At 30.4% G+C, this 16,447-nt stretch overlaps 1 protein-coding gene across 2 annotated transcripts; it reads right to left on the minus strand.

Moving 5' to 3' along the window:
* Window positions 1-890: 890 nt before the first annotated feature.
* LOC139520409 (high mobility group protein 20A-like) lies at window positions 891-15,751 on the minus strand. Of its 2 annotated transcripts, none has more exons than XM_071313004.1 (11): window positions 15,706-15,751; window positions 13,741-13,934; window positions 13,439-13,542; window positions 12,467-12,648; window positions 11,960-12,039; window positions 10,917-11,040; window positions 10,157-10,268; window positions 9,469-9,521; window positions 6,324-6,579; window positions 5,375-5,466; window positions 891-4,230 (listed from the first exon to the last, which is right to left on the minus strand). In XM_071313004.1, exons 2-11 carry the CDS (start codon window positions 13,905-13,907, stop codon window positions 4,093-4,095), a joined length of 1,308 nt encoding a protein of 435 aa, XP_071169105.1. In that variant the 5' UTR covers window positions 13,908-13,934; window positions 15,706-15,751; the 3' UTR covers window positions 891-4,092. The 2 variants fall into 2 exon arrangements, with proteins under 2 accessions (XP_071169105.1, XP_071169104.1); XM_071313003.1 differs by having other exon boundaries at window positions 15,633-15,751.
* Between the last annotated feature and the right edge of the window lie 696 nt (window positions 15,752-16,447).

Here is a 16,447-nt window from a genome sequence, read left to right on the forward strand (position 1 = left end):
TAATGTATGTTCTTCCTTCTACAGAGTATTCAATGTATGTTCTTCTACAGAGATTTCAATGTATGTTCTTCTACAGAGTATTTAATGTATGTTCTACCTTCTACAGAGTATTTAATGTATGTTCTTCCTTCAACAGAGGATTCAATGTATGTTCTTCTACAGAGTATTTAATGTATGTTCTTCCTTCTACAGAGTATTCAATGTATGTTCTTCTACAGAGTATTCAATGTATGTTCTTCCTTCTACAGAGTATTTAATGTATGTTCTTCTACAGAGTATTTAATGTATGTTCTTCCTTCTACAGAGTATTTAATGTATGTTCTTCTACAGAGTATTTAATGTATGTTCTTCCTTCTACAGAGTATTTAATGTATGTTATTCCTTCTACAGAGTATTCAATGTATGTTCTTCTATTTAATGTATGTTCTTCTACAGAGTATTCAATGTATGTCTTAATTTAAAAGTTTAAATTAAATAAGTTCTATTTTCACTGTGCATGTATGAAAATAAAAAATTACTAATATTCAGTTGCTATGATACATTATGAAGTTATGATCAGCTATGATATAATCTGAAAATTACAGCATTAAAAATTCATAAAATCTGCAATAATATAAAGAGGCAGTACATCATATGTCAGTTTTTCTTACTATATTTATGTTATATGTAAGCTATGTGAATTAATTGATTGTTGTTTGTTAAAATTCCAGTGACAAATATTGCACACAATTGCCAGGTAAAATCTATTTTGAAGTACAGTGATTCAACAAGGAGTGCAAAAAGGCCATGATTTCATATCTTAATTATTTTAGATCATTATAGTTTTTCGTTGTTCTTTGGTATTCTGTAATACATATATAACTTGTATTCATGTTCATAGAATTTTACAATTCAGGTATTAATATAGCACTTAAGCCTTTATTGGCATATATCCACAGAATCATGCAATTATATACTGAGCACAATATAAAATATACATGTTTACATTTTTAATAAATGTTAGATACAACAACAATAACAAAACATATATCTATGTCCATAGGACACAGACCCCTTTCATATAATGTAAGGAGTTTAAGAATCGGTATTTCTGAAGAAAAAGTTGATAAATACTGTAAATAAATTACTTTGCCTAGCAAAGCTGGATGCCACTGCAAAGGTCCAACCCTGAACAGTTGGGGTAAATATGGACACAATATTCATGCTTGATACAGGTCTGAAGTTGGATTGTAATTAAATATTTGACACAGAATAACTGTACTGAGTCAGAAAACTTAGAATTGATTATATGATTTGAGTTTATATTCAATGCATTGCTATTGTGCAATACACCATACTGTTGTGAATTAACCCCCAAGCCACCACGCCCAAAAAAAAATACCCCCCATTTTTAATGGTTTATGCAATACACTATGCTGTTGAGAATTGACCCTCACCCCCCAAAAAAAACCACCAAACTAAATTTTGTTAACCCCCACCCCACCTTTTTTTTGACAAAAAAATATGATTGAAAAAATTTTCTTTTGAAATCTTAAGATAAAAAATGATGCCCCCCTTTTCCTCAAGATATGGTCAAAATCTCAATTTAAATTTCCAATGAAGTTTGCAACCATAATTACCCACTTAATCATTTAAAAGCAGAGTAAGGGAGGTAATTCAAATTTAACATTTTACTTAAAAATGATAGTCCATTAACCAGGACATCCTTGTTTTTTTCCTCTTTCATGCCCCTACTCCTAAAGGGTTTGAGCCATAACCCCCAAAGCCAATCCTAACCATCCCTTTCTGGTATGGAACCTTGTGGTATAATTTCATAAAGATCCTTACAGTTTCACAAGATATTGTCTGGAAACTAGAAAATTATTTGGGCCCTATTTTGGCCCCTAATTCCTAAACTGTTAGGACCACAACCCCCAAAATCAATCCCAACCTTGTGGTTATAATTATAAACCTTGTGTTTAAATTTTATAGATTTCCGTGACTGAATTAAATTATATAACTATGCGTAAGCCTTATTTTAGTATTGGTATTGTCATCTGTAAAGTCATACCGATTATAAGATACACAGTTTTCTCTGCTTTCAAATCTTTCTGTTTGAACCTGTCGACCTAGAACTTATCAATTATTGGTAATATTAATTATTTGGAAAACAAAAGGTCCTAGAATGGACTTTTTTTTAATCAACAGCATTGTCCTTTATAAGTTATAAATAAAGTTGAATTCTTTGATTCTCTATATATGTCGTGCCTGCTAACAAATTGAAAAATGTACCTATACGCCTTATTTTAAGTCCAGATTTTTAGTATTCATATTGTTATCTTAGAAAGTCTTACTGATTAAAATACTACAATGGGGAACAATTTAACAATGATTGAATTTAGTAGTGTCAACCCTGTGATTATGACCCCTGTATATAGCAAAATCTAAAAACACCGTTTGGTGGTGCGCCTGTCAGATGCGGAACATACAGATAAGGTAATAGGTAACAGGTGAATATACTAATGGTATCGGTATCGGATTCGACCCGGAACTTGTTAATTATTGGCAATATTAATAATGTGGAAAACAAAAGGGTCTGGAGTGGTGTAATTTTTAATCTACACCATTGTCCTATATTAGCTATATATAAAGTTGAATTCTTTGATTTGTCGTTTTTACCCCATGACGGCTGACAAATTGGACCTCGTTATTTTAGTATTATAGATATATATATTTATAATATATATGTATAAACTCACCATAAGTTTGGTAAACCTTTAAAAAAAAACATTCCTATGAGTCATCATACCTAAAGTTATTGTCCTGAAACCATGATTCATATAAATATATAAAAAATATTTTCTTATTCATCAAGTAGCATACCCCTTCATATATATTTCATAGGAAAATCATTACCCATTTATATATTTTCCTAGCTATCATGAACGGGATAATCATATTTAGAAATTAAAACATGGGGTCATTCATATTATCAGAATAAAAGATCAGAACACAGTTTTGACAGACCTCCTAATAGAAAATGAACATTTTTAACATATTAACATAAATTCCTACCATAGATATATTTCACATTCCAAAAAAGTGACCCATACCAGATAGGCATATATGTGAAAACCTTTTTATAGATAGAGACAACCTTCCCCCTTTGATGTGATTTTATGCATACCTGCCAACTTTTCCATAATATCAATGGTGACTTTAAGTGAACTTTGTTTGTTGTGCTTGAGCTTTGGATTTTGCCATTTGTTAAGGAATTTCAGTGGAGGATCCAGCCATTTTAAAAAGAGGGGTTCCCAATATGTAGTTAAAATACCCCTTTTAACTCATTTAAATGTATGTTTTAAGGTTTTCTGTGTACAGTATATAATAAAGAATTTCAAAATTCAGATTAACATCTCTCATAGGGAAATCCCCCATAAATCAGGATATTGTAAACCAACTTATTTTCACAGATACTTTATTTTGTGTTAAGCCCTTTCTATTCCACTTCAGGGCGATTTAATTTCGCCATATTCTCAATTATTTATGTAGTTCAATAAGGAAAGATCCAAGTTTTAAAAATTCGCTATGATTAATATTCGCGTTATTTTTCTACTTACGAAAGACCTGAAAATAAATCGCTTGCGAAAATAAGTTGGTTTACAGTAGTTGGCAAGTCTGTATATGGAAAACACAGGGTTAATGGTGACTCCCATTGACAAAGGATTGTCATTTGAAAACTGGCCAATGACAAACATTACATTATAGATATTGAAGATTTACCTGGTGTTGGTCAACTCAACTCAACTCGTCATAAATCAAAATATTATTCACAAGGTAAGAAACTTTGTTTGACATGAACTTTCTCTGGTGTTTCATTGTAAAATAAATTTGTGACAAGAGAGAGACGAATTTTCACGAGAAAGAAAAAGAGAAGAGAGCAAGGATAAAAAGAGGTGGTCAAAAGAAGAATCTGAACATCTTCCATCACCTCATAAATGATAAGGTTTGCAGTGTAGAGCCTTATTAGAAACAACCTCAATGAACTCTTTCATAAACAGTGGTACAGTCTTGATCTATTAATACATTGAATAAACTAAGCATGTCCTTTTGTCATACTTCAAAGTTAAGGATTCCAAACATTGCACTAAATGTACTAGAAATCATTTTAAGTGTCTCTGTCTGACTAATTATATTTTGACAGTACTGTTTATTAGCTTCTACTTCATTTGATAATCTGTTTTCATACATCTGAAAATAAAAATAGATAATTTAATTGATTTGAGACAGTAATGTAGTGTTATTCGTTAGTAAAACTCAGCTATTTTTTTTAATCTTTCCTTTGGCTAATTCATGCATCATACATGATGGTAACATCCATTTAAACTGGTATCTAAGTTTTCTTTTACTGTATTGATATCACTGCCACTATGTACTATCATCCCCTCATAGCTAGCAAGTTAACACTTGCATGATTTAAATAATATGTTTTGTTTATAAATCTAGAGTGTTTATATGTAATTTTAATGAAAACTATATTTTCTACTTCTTCAGATAATGTTGACCTAAGACAGATTTTGGCTGTTCTGTTCTTGCCCTCTTGATTTAAATTCTGTTAGACCATACCAAGTCAACACTTTGGATTTTTAATGTCATCAAGAAAAAGATTTTTTTTGGTCTGAAAACTTACATACATTTCTGCTTCAATCACATCCAGATCCAAATCTAAAATGCTCAAATATTGCCAAGTATTACTTTTACTTTACTGGCCAGCAGCTTTGTCCTTCTTAGTTAAGTAAGCACAATGCACAGACTCTTCTGCATGAGAATCTTTCTGCTGATATCGATCATTTTTGTTATCAAATTCTATAATCAAAGTGCTTGTAAGCACTAAAGGGTAAATATTGCTTTAATTTATCAGTGGTAAGCAACATTAAACATTGCATTGTATAAAGCTTTGGTTGTAGTTGATTCAACTATTATTATTGACAAAGGAAGATAACTCCAATTTTAAAAATTACATAGACAATGTCATCAGTGATATTTTTCTTTTAGTTTGGAATGGGGATATATGATTCCTGCACCTTGTATAAATTATGTTATATTTGGTAAAAATATCCTTTTGTGTTCTTTTGTAACATAAATATCTGATCATATATTTCAAAGATAAACTTCTGGAAATGTTCAGGGAAAGGATGTATAGAATGTTACATGTATGATCAATGCACTATATTTTGTGTATCTCAAAAGTAGTGATGATCCTTGGAAGATTTAAATATCAGGTCAGTAACATAGTTTTTTTTTTAAATGTTTACCCAAAAATCCCAACTACTATGCAGTGTTTCCTTTATTTTGAATAGTAAACCCTCAAATTCTGTATATGATCAAACCTTACCTTAAATTCTTCAATCTGTTTGTACAGAGAAGCATTTTCTTCTCTTGCTAATTTTACAGTATGCCTTAACCTAGATATCTCTATTTCTCGTTCTAAAAAGGAGGAAAAATTATTTTATTGGTTTAAGTTGAATATGTGGTATATTTCAACATTTTACAATGAGTAATTTGGTAATATCACAGACAAAAAGCATTTTTAAAGGAGTATGTTCTATATGGAATATTTTTTTAGCCTGAAATTCCAACTTAAAGTTTGGTGGCCATTATCACAATGTATCATAGTTAAAAAGTATAGTAATGTACAGGACTATAAAAAAAAATAAGAATTGATGTAACTTTCCCTCTAATAATCACAATAAAAATACTGTACCAAATGTAACTATTGCAAGGTCAACCTAATTTTAATTTCTCATGATAGAAGTACATTTTTGGCCTTATATTGGTCCTGCAATTTACTAAAAATACTGCAATATTTCATAAATGTACAAAGATTTAACAATTTAGTTTGAAGATAAAAGATTGTTTGCAATATTTTTCAATTAAGATATATTTTGGCACTCAATCATGCTTTCAACTAATTTCTCAATCCACAGAAATTATAAAATGATATGTTAATATACTGTGGATTCATTTATTATTGTGGATACCAATTTTTGGTTGATTGAAGAAAAATAGTAGTTTGGTGTATACTTTTTTCTAATTAATTGTCAAAAGTATGCATAGAAACATATAGTAAATTGTTTTTTATTTCATTGAACATTCATTGAAAGCCGCAGCGAATGACCATTAAAAAAAAACTAATATTTTTTTTTCACGTCAAATGTGATGCTATCCAAAATTTCTGGGGAGAACACTGTACAATTTAGATTGTGGTGTCCTAAACTTAAAATGCATGAAAATTGATATCACACAAAAACTTATGAATCTGCTGTATCCAAAAACAGTAATACCGTGATTTTGAGCCCTAAAAGAATTTATAAATCCCTGAATATCCACAGGTCCGTCTGACATAGTCTGTTCACTATCAGAATATTCTGTTGTATCAAAAAGTTCAGTTTGTTTTTGTTTATTTTTTTCTGTTGACTGTCTTCTAATCTCTCCTGATATATTTTGAAGATGTTGTCTACCGAACATGTGTTCTTTCTTATTATGAGCACTTGTAAAGTACATATCACAGATCTCACAGAATAAACAGTTCATTTCTTCCTGTAAATCAATAAAACATAATTTTGTAGATATGAGGGTATACAAATAAAGACACAGGCACATAACAACACAAACCAGATGCTCCGCAGGGCGTAGCTTTATACGACCGCAGAGGTTGAACCCTGAACGGTTAGGGCAAGTATGGACACAACATTCAAGCTGGATTCAGCTCTAAATTTGGATTGTGATTAAATAGTTGACACAGCATAGGTTTCTGACACAGAATGAATGTGTTCTAATGAACTTAAAATTTTTGTTTCTCTTAGAGCAATTCACTATGCTGTTGAATATTAATCCTCTCAAAAAAATGTTTGAAGAAATTTTCTTTTTTATTTATGAAATTTCAAATGAGAAAAATTGAACCCAATTTTTTTAATCACATCCCCCTTTCCCTTATTCCAAAACTAATCTCAATTAAAATTTCTAATGGAGTTTGCAACAATAACTACTCATTTAAATACATCATAAAATATTAAGATGTAAAAAAACTGCTTGTTATCACTGAATGGTAAAGATTATTTTAATTTATCAGTTGGTAGTAAAAAGTGAATATACATTGTATATTGTATATAACAAAGATTTAAGTTGATTCTGGACAAAGAAAGATAACTCCAATTAAAAAAAAATCTTGCTATTGCACAATATTTTGCAATTAGATATTTCTTGCTTACTATTCTGGACAAAGAAAGATAACTCTAATTAAAAAAAAAATTTGCTATTTCACAATATTGTGCAATTAGATATTTCTTGCCATTGCGCAATACTGTGCAATTGAAAAGACTTGCTATTGCACAATACTTAATATAATAATTTTAGATCCTGATTTGGACCAACTTGAAAACTGGGCCCATAATAAAAATCTAAGTACATTTTTGGATTCAGCATATCAAAGAACTTCAAGATTTCAATTTTTGTTAAAATCAGACTAAGTTTAATTTTGGACCCTTTGGACTTTAGTGTAGACCAATTTGAAAACAGGACTAAAAATGAAGAATCTACATACACATTTAGATTTGGTATATCAAAGAACCCCATTTATTCAATTTTTGATGAAATCAAACAAAGTTTAATTTTGGACCCCGATTTGGACCAACTTGAAAACTGGGCCAATAATCAAGAATCTAAGTACATTTTTAGATTCAGCATATCAAAGAACCTAACTGATTCATTTTTTGTCAAAATCAAACTAAGTTTAATTTTGGACCCTTTGGACCTTAATGTAGACCAATTTGAAAACGGGACCAAAAGTTAAGAATCTACATACACAGTCATGACAGTTAGATTCAGCATATCAAAGAACCCCAATTATTCAATTTTGATGAAATCAAACAAAAGTTTAATTTTGGACCCTTTGGGCCCCTTATTATGTTGGGACCAAAACTCCCAAAATCAAACCCAACCTTTCTTTTATGGTCATAAACCTTGTGTTTAAATTTCATAGATTTCTATTTACTTATACTAATGTTATTGTGCGAAAACCAAGAATAATGCTTATTTGGGCCCTTTTTTGGCCCCTAATTCCTAAACTGTTGAGACCAAAACTCCCAAAATCAATCCCAACCGTTCTTTTGTGGTCATAAACCTTGTGTCAAAATTTCATAGATTTCTATTCACTTAAACTAAAGTTATAGTGCGAAAACCAAGAAAATGCTTATTTGGGCCCTTTTTGGCCCCTAATTCCTAAAATGTTGGGACCAAAACTCCCAAAATCAATACCAACCTTCCTTTTGTGGTCATAAACCTTGTGTTAAAATTTCATAGATTTCCATTCACTTTTACTAAAGTTAGAGTGCGAAAACTAAAAGTATTCGGACGCCGGACGACGACGACGACGACGCTGACGCCAACGTGATAGCAATATACGACGAAAATTTTTTCAAAATTTGCGGTCGTATAAAAACCATTACATGTGTCCATCTCACGCTATCACATGTACATGTTCAGTGAATCACAAAATCTGAGTCAAACCTAAATTTGGCAACTGTTAAAAAAGGTTACATTTGTTCGTGTACTATATTTCAACCTGATTTGCTTCAATTTAATCTTAAACTTAAATCATTAAAAATCATTAATAAGCCTATTAAAAGGATACAGGGACAAATGTATGTGTGCATGTGTGTGTGTGTGTTGGGATGGGAATGTTATTCAGACCCCAAAACATAATTTGCTCCTCCTATAGAACACAGGTTTAAAATAGTGAATAGAGAATATAGTGCAATGTAAGAACTTTATGTGCCCCATATTTTATGTTCTATTTTCATGACATAAACATGTCAACTCTAGTATACGTTCCTCACCACTAATAGATGTTAGTTAGTTAACACAACTCGAAGTAATTTTGACCTCTTAGTTTGGTTCATACAAAACAAAATATAAATTTATATGCATTCACAATAAAAAAAGTGTGTTCTACATTTACAAATAATCCCAGTGTAGACAAGTTGTGAATAAAAGGGAGACAATCAAAGATCTGCCCACAACAAATTCAATGTATTATTATAGTCTAGTTAACAAGGTGAACCACCTGCAACTAATTGCAAGCCAACATAAAGTTATCCTCTAAAAAAAAGTCTTTTACTTTTTATGAACAACATACTAAAAATCGAGAAAAACTATTTTATGTAGAGTGATGAAATTAACTTTTTATTAGTTGTTTCCTCTTGTTTAGCAATGTTGAAAAAAACATATCAGACAACAACAAAAAATTCATAAGTTTGCCTTAAATTCATTTATGCAGTAAATATGTAGATTCGACAAAGATCGGCAACCAGCACATAAAGTATTGCAATGACTGTAGGTTTTTTTTCAAAGTAAATTTGCAGTGTGAGGCAAAACATGTGTCAAAATGCAAAATATAAGTCACTATTTTAAAACTGTTTTTAACCCTACCTCAATACTACTTTTGGTACTGCCTTCTAGTTCTCCTTCATGCAATCCATTTTCTACAGAAAATATGTGAAAGAAAAACCTTATGAATAGTTTTTAGTTACTGAAGAAACATAATCAAAAGTATGAACAGACACAATTTAATTATTAACATAAGACTCTCGACAATTACGTTGTTCTAACATTCATTTGTTTCCTTGTTAAAGCAATTTAGGGCCATATCTGCTGAAAAGCAAAAGTTAAATTTAAAAAAAAAAACATGACCTCCATTTTGTCATCAGTTATTACATTTAAATTAAATGCTTTGGTCAAATTAATTTTAAAATGTCAAAAAGTGACTAAAAACATGTAATTTGGCTCATTCAAGGAATGGGTACATGAGAAATGTTTTAGTCTATTATCGTACATCCTCCCAAAATAAATGTGATGTGTATTAGTCAAAGGATCTATTTAACAAAACTTGATACTCTCAAGTAAGGCACCTTCAATAACATGTAATTTTACTTTCATTTCTTTTTTTTACTATTTTATGTGACAAACTATTTGCTCAATGATAAGCTAAGTCCTTTTTAATAAACAAAGAATAAGCTAGCTACAATGACCTATCAAAGTTTCTTAAGATATGGTTATGGATAAAAATAAACTGTTGTTCTATATAAGTCTAAGAATCTTTTATTATGTCATACATTACCACTAGCTTTCCTTTTCTTCTTCATCAAATTTTTATAAGCGTCAGATTCTTTGAAAATTTTCATTTCCTCAATATACTTTTTCTTCAGTTCATCTGCTTCATCTAGATATTTCTGCCAAATGATTCAAAAGTGTAATAAAATTGATCCACTTCAAGCTTTTATTCCATACATGTATGCATCATAACTCTGCATAGAGAATAAAACTATCCATTTTATGAATAAAAATGTATAAAGGTTGTAAATTAAGCTTCTGCAATAAGGCCCCCTGCTCATAAAGGACACACATTTCTCCTCTCTTTAACGACCCCTTTTTCAAGTTTTAACAAATTTAGCATACAGGCAATTTAGAAAATATCCAGCTGGACACCAGAGTGACATGAAAGATAAATTTTCAGTTTAGATCTACTGATCAATGGATAGATAGACAACTTGAATATGGAAACCCAAACTATGAAAAAAAACAAAGTAGAAATTTGACAAGATTCATGGTTGAAAAGGAACAAATCATTCACAAATTTTACAAGGAATCACTAGAAAAACAATTATTTACAAGCTAAGTCATAAAAGCTCCTATTTTAACTGTTTGATCCTGTTCTATTTATAAGAATGACAGCCATGTTGGTATGTTTTGTAACATTGTAACAGCATTGGATATAATTCTATAAGTTTCTTTAAAAGTCCAAAAATCAATGAGAAAAAAAGAAAAGAAAAAGCAGGATTTGGTAACACTATGACAATGTTAATTACAATATATTGTACCTGTTTCTTGTCTAAGTCTAATGCAGTCCATTCATGACCTAACAATTTGGTTACTTGTGAAAATGGTACTTCTGGATGTTCTTCTTTTATTTCCAGTCTTCTTTGCATTGCAAACAGCACATAACTACAAACATTTTAACACAGAATAGTCAAACTATTTTTTTTAGTACATACAAAAAATTGATTTACAAACAAAAAAATTCAAAGTATAAACTGGACCAACTGTAAAGTCCTGGAAAAATAAGAAATGTGAGTTACCTCACAGAAAGATACATCCCACCCTACAACACTTATAGCTTACTAGAGCGCAATTATTTGTAATGCATTTTCCAGAAGGTACCACTGGTGTTCTGTATTTTTTTCCTCGAAGACTACACAAACTAGGGAAAAACGGGTAACAGTTCCTGTTACTAGAAATGCCAGTGTTGCATTCTAACAAAATAAAATAAATTTTTTTTTCGCTTAATGAAAAAGGCATATTATTAATGGCTCTGACGTGCAGAAATGGAAGATATTTTCTACTTCGTAAAATGTGAATATGATTTTCTGCATTTTTTAAACCTATTTGGATAAGCTTTTGATAAAATGTAATTCCAATCCTGTATCATCCAATCAGAAGCCGTATAAGATTCTATTCTGAGTACCATCTTTGGGTAACAAAACTTGCCGGTAAAATGTAAACAAATAATTGAGCTCTTGTAACCATTAGTGTATTACAGTAAGTAAATTCAATTATCTCCCCTTGAACATGAAAGTGATTATATTTCTTTTGGCACATCATTAAGAAGCTGTTCAAGAGGAGTTTTGCTGACAAGTCCATGGACAGACAGAGAGGTGGATAATTCTAACTGGTATATATTGAAGAATGTTGTAAAAGTATATAAAGAAAGACAACATATTTTAAATTTAGCTAACTTGGTACTTATGTACAATGTAATTGTATTAGTTTTAAACTAGTTTTCTGAATACCAAAGATTCCCTTTTTCATGATAGCTTACAACCTTGAACACTAGCTAATAGGCATACAAGACAGTTTTAATTACCCAGTTGGAGGTGCTTTTGGAGTAATAAGTTCAGGGACTTCTTTCCTTTTTTTTCCTTTTGGCCATCCACCTTTCTTTTTCTGAAAACAGAAGTGGAATAAAATTTACAAAAGGATTACAAACTATTCTATAAGAACACCAGAAAATTTACTTAACTGATTTCTTACTTAATATTATTTTGTGAAAAATTCCAACATCTTGTGCATACAGCAAATATATACATCATGTCTGATGAGGAAAATGCCCTTCTCTCTTTTTTTTTAATTTTTCCTGAACTGTTTATGATTTAGTAGGACAGAGTACATCTTGCGTTATTTATTTGATAGGTTATACTTAATCTTGATGTGTGTTCTTTTGCAACTATATGAAGACCATACTTTTATACTAAAAATCTCTTGTGTAAAAATTAAGTATTGAATAGTCATCTGCTGATTGATATGTGTATGTTATGACAACACACATCTGGCCACATCTATTCATATACAATTATTGGAATAAATATCTTACTACAGGTCCCTCCTGCTTCTTCAATCCATTTTGAAGATTTGTTGTGTTAGTCAGTTGATTTTGTTGTATGAGATGTCTTCCATCTAAACTATCCTCACAGACATTACCTACATGTGTTGTACTATAAACATGATTAACATGTTCCTCATCTATCTCTGATGGGGTAACTTGTTGAAAAATACCTGAAAAATTGAATCTTATCTTAAAAATACTGTAAAATAAGTAATGTTTGATTGAACGTTCACTACAATTAGACATATACTTAAAAATCATGAATAAAGGAAGAATACAAAGCATGTCCTATAATTCTAACAGTTGGTGGTATGAGTCCATGACAACAGTGTTGTGCAATTGACAGTTTCAAAACCTAAAGGACTATGGGTAATTTCATTGTTCGTACTCCTAAATGAAAAAAACGTCATGTCATTGGTTGTATTTCTATTGTCTATGATATTTTTAACCAATTGCACCTTTTTGGTGTACAATTTTGAAAATATTATATGTTTAAGTTTTTAACACTTCATAATAATTGCAGACAAAAAGAAATAACAGTATTGTATTAAAGTTGAAAGCTGAAATATGACGGTTACAAATATCTTTTTACAGACAGCATGTAGCCATTAAGACTATATTTCCAACCCTTCAAATCTACTATTGAAGATGGCATCTTTGAAAATAAAGGAGCTATTATTCTAGTTGTCTGACTTATAATAGTTAACACAATAATTAGTTTTTCTAACTGCTCACAAACTTAACTAAAATGTAGAATGTCCTTATGGTTGTCCTTTAAAAATACAAAAATTCAGAAGGCCTAGTATTAAAAGATTACACAAAAATGACTAAACAATAGTGGATTGCTGTTTTAAGACAAAAAAAGTAAAAAAAAATATATTTTTGTGCGACAGTCAAAGGAATGAATTTGTGTTTTGGAATAAATGTTTCCGAAGCAATCAACCAATCATTTTGATTTACCTGGAATCGCTATTGTTGACTGTACTAGTTGTGTCCCTGGAAGTTCTGTAGCATTGCTGTAGTTGCAAGAAACACCATTAAGGTCAGCAGCTAACTGTACATTTCTGTAAAATATCAATTTGTTCAAGATCATATCAAATGGATAAATTACCATCTTCAAAAAATTATTAACATCATCTGGGTAAAATAATTAGCATAACATAAATCAGTGTTTTAATTTTTATAATATATGTATTCCAATTTATGTACACAGCAAATTAATTTCTAAATTTATAATAATACTTATACATGAATGTAGTTACCTAGAAGAAGTATCTACTAAAACTATTCCAAGACAATTCTGGGGCAGTGAATATTGTGTTGAAGATGTTGGCAAAATTCCAACAATTGGAATTTCTGGTTTGTCATGTTCATTCAAACATCCAAGACTTTCTGCACCATCATGAAGTTCTGTCAAACTAGTTTCCATTATATTCTACAAGCATTCTTTATTACCCTGCAATGATAAAACTATTATTCAATGTTTTGGCAGAAGATTTACTCATAATTATTTTGCCTACCACATTCCAAAGGCAGCTCAAATGTAGGCAGCAACCATAGGCACTTGTTTCATTCCATGGGTACTGGTAGGTTGACTATCATCCATATAAATAGAAGAAGGTGGCTAACAAGATTTTTTAAGGTCACAATGGTCTCTGCTTCCTATGCTTTTTGTACCCTTTAAGTTAATGCGAAAAAGCCATACCTTATATAAATCGATTACTTGAAAATTTTTCTTTAACACTAAACATGTTTCCTCTTCACTGTAATCCAACATTATTCACTTAAACGTGGTGAAAACTTGAAATACCAACTTTTTAATGTATTTTCTTGTCAGATGAGAAGATTTTTAAGCAAACATGATGAACAAATTGTGTCAAATTTTTTTTTTATAAAGGGCAATAGCTCCTTAATTGACAATTTTGGTCATATTAACTTTTTTTAAGATCTCACTTAGCTGAACATCTTGCAGTTTATTTTTTATCTATGATAGAATTTATGATAAACAAAATCTGCAATATTTCCTTAAATTACCAATTTAATGGCAGCAACCCATTGGCATTAATGGGTGGTTAGATTCATCTGAAAATTTTAGGGCTGATAGAACTTGACATAATCAACATTTTCTCCCCATGTAATGATGTTAGCGTTAGTTTTTGAGATATAAGCCAAAAACTGCATTTGACCCCTAAGTTCTATTTTTAGTTCATGTTTGTTGATAGATCAAACCTTCTGATACATTTATTAACTAGATACTCTAACTTAAGGAATATTCAGTTAAAGTTTGAAGGTTTTTGACCCAGTACATGTAGTCAGAGGAGAAGATTCTTGAAATAGTTTAAGACGACAAATTTTTTTTCAAGGCATTTACACATATGATTTGGTTGAAAAAAAAAAATACAGGTCATTTTGTCCAGGAATGCATATCACTTTAAATGGACCAAACCAATTTTTACTTTGACCAACGACCTTGGGAATGACTGAATTGATAATATTTATTTTATTTAGATCAAATCTAACTTCTAAATGCTGATCGAGTGCTTAATGACAAACAAAGCATTAAACTTCTCATCCCAAAATGTATTTCAAATATAGACTACCAAAAAGATAACACTTACAAAAGGAATGTACTGCATATTAATTTTGTGATTTATTAACATGATTATTCTTTTATTTTTTAAATACTTTATAATATTGACCATTTTCTAGTGCTTTTTTATGAATGAATTATGCCAGTTGACCGACCCAAAATGAATTAGCCTAGTAAATGACATAATTGAACAATTGACTGTAAGTTGTAACTGTTATGTAACAACATGTACAATTTTAATTTGGGAATGTATGAAGGCAAATACACTAATCATAGTAATGTGAAGTAATTTGTCATGCTTGTTTACTAATCAGGTTTCACAATGGAAGGTAATAAAAACTCACACAAGCATAATGGATATTCTTTACTTTGTGTGTAGTTTATTATCTATAAAATATCTATGGACATGTCTTATATTATATACAATGTCCTAAAGAATAAATATGATAAAATAAATAAAAATGTAAATAAAACCTTTTGACAGTTTTGTATAATAAATTCAACTGCAAAGAAATGTTTCAGAGGAATTAAATAAAAAACACAACATGTGCCCGTTTAAAATACCTTTCTAAAAAAATTGAAAAAAAGTGTTACACTTTTTCTATCAACAAAGAAAGAAATATATAAAATAATTTACAGCCAAAAAAATCATCTGCTTTCTTGAAACCGGAAGTTTTCTTTCTAAACCTTGTTATTTAAACAACTACGGAATAAATGCGAACAACTTTCCGAAAACTTAACTTTTTTTATTCACACTTATTCATACTGTATACTGCAGCTGAAATGGATAATACACGTCATATTTTTCTGTATACTGCAGATGAAATGGATAATACTAGTCATATTCTTCTGTATACTGCAGATGAAATGGATAATACAAGTCATATTCTTCTGTATACTGCAGATGAAATGGATAATACAAGCTCAGAATACCGTGCAGATGAATTGGATTATAAAAGCAAGGAATTGTATTTACAATTCCTTGATAAAAGTCATATTCTTCTTTACAATATATCAAAATAAAGCCTATATTTGTTTTGCAATGGCAATCGGACACAACAGGCGTTTGTCTCAGAAAAAAATTCCTATATACCTTGATATAACCTTGTTAAACTGAGGGGAAAAATAGGGGGAAACATTCTGAGACAAGTGCCTGTGTTGAAAATGTACACTATTATACCGTTGGTTTTCCCTTTTGAATAATTGTTCAGTGACTAGGTATTTTTTGGGGCCCTTTTTAACTTACTGTTCGATGTGAGTCAAGGCTCCGTGTTGAAGACCGTACTTTGACCTATAATGGTTTTTCTTTAACTTGGATGGAGAGTTGTCTCATTGGCACTCATACCACACCTTCTTATATATACTAACTAAACAAGTGT

The sequence above is a fragment of the Mytilus edulis genome, chromosome 4 (assembly GCF_963676685.1).
Source record: "Mytilus edulis chromosome 4, xbMytEdul2.2, whole genome shotgun sequence".
Lineage (NCBI taxonomy): Eukaryota > Metazoa > Mollusca > Bivalvia > Mytilida > Mytilidae > Mytilus > Mytilus edulis.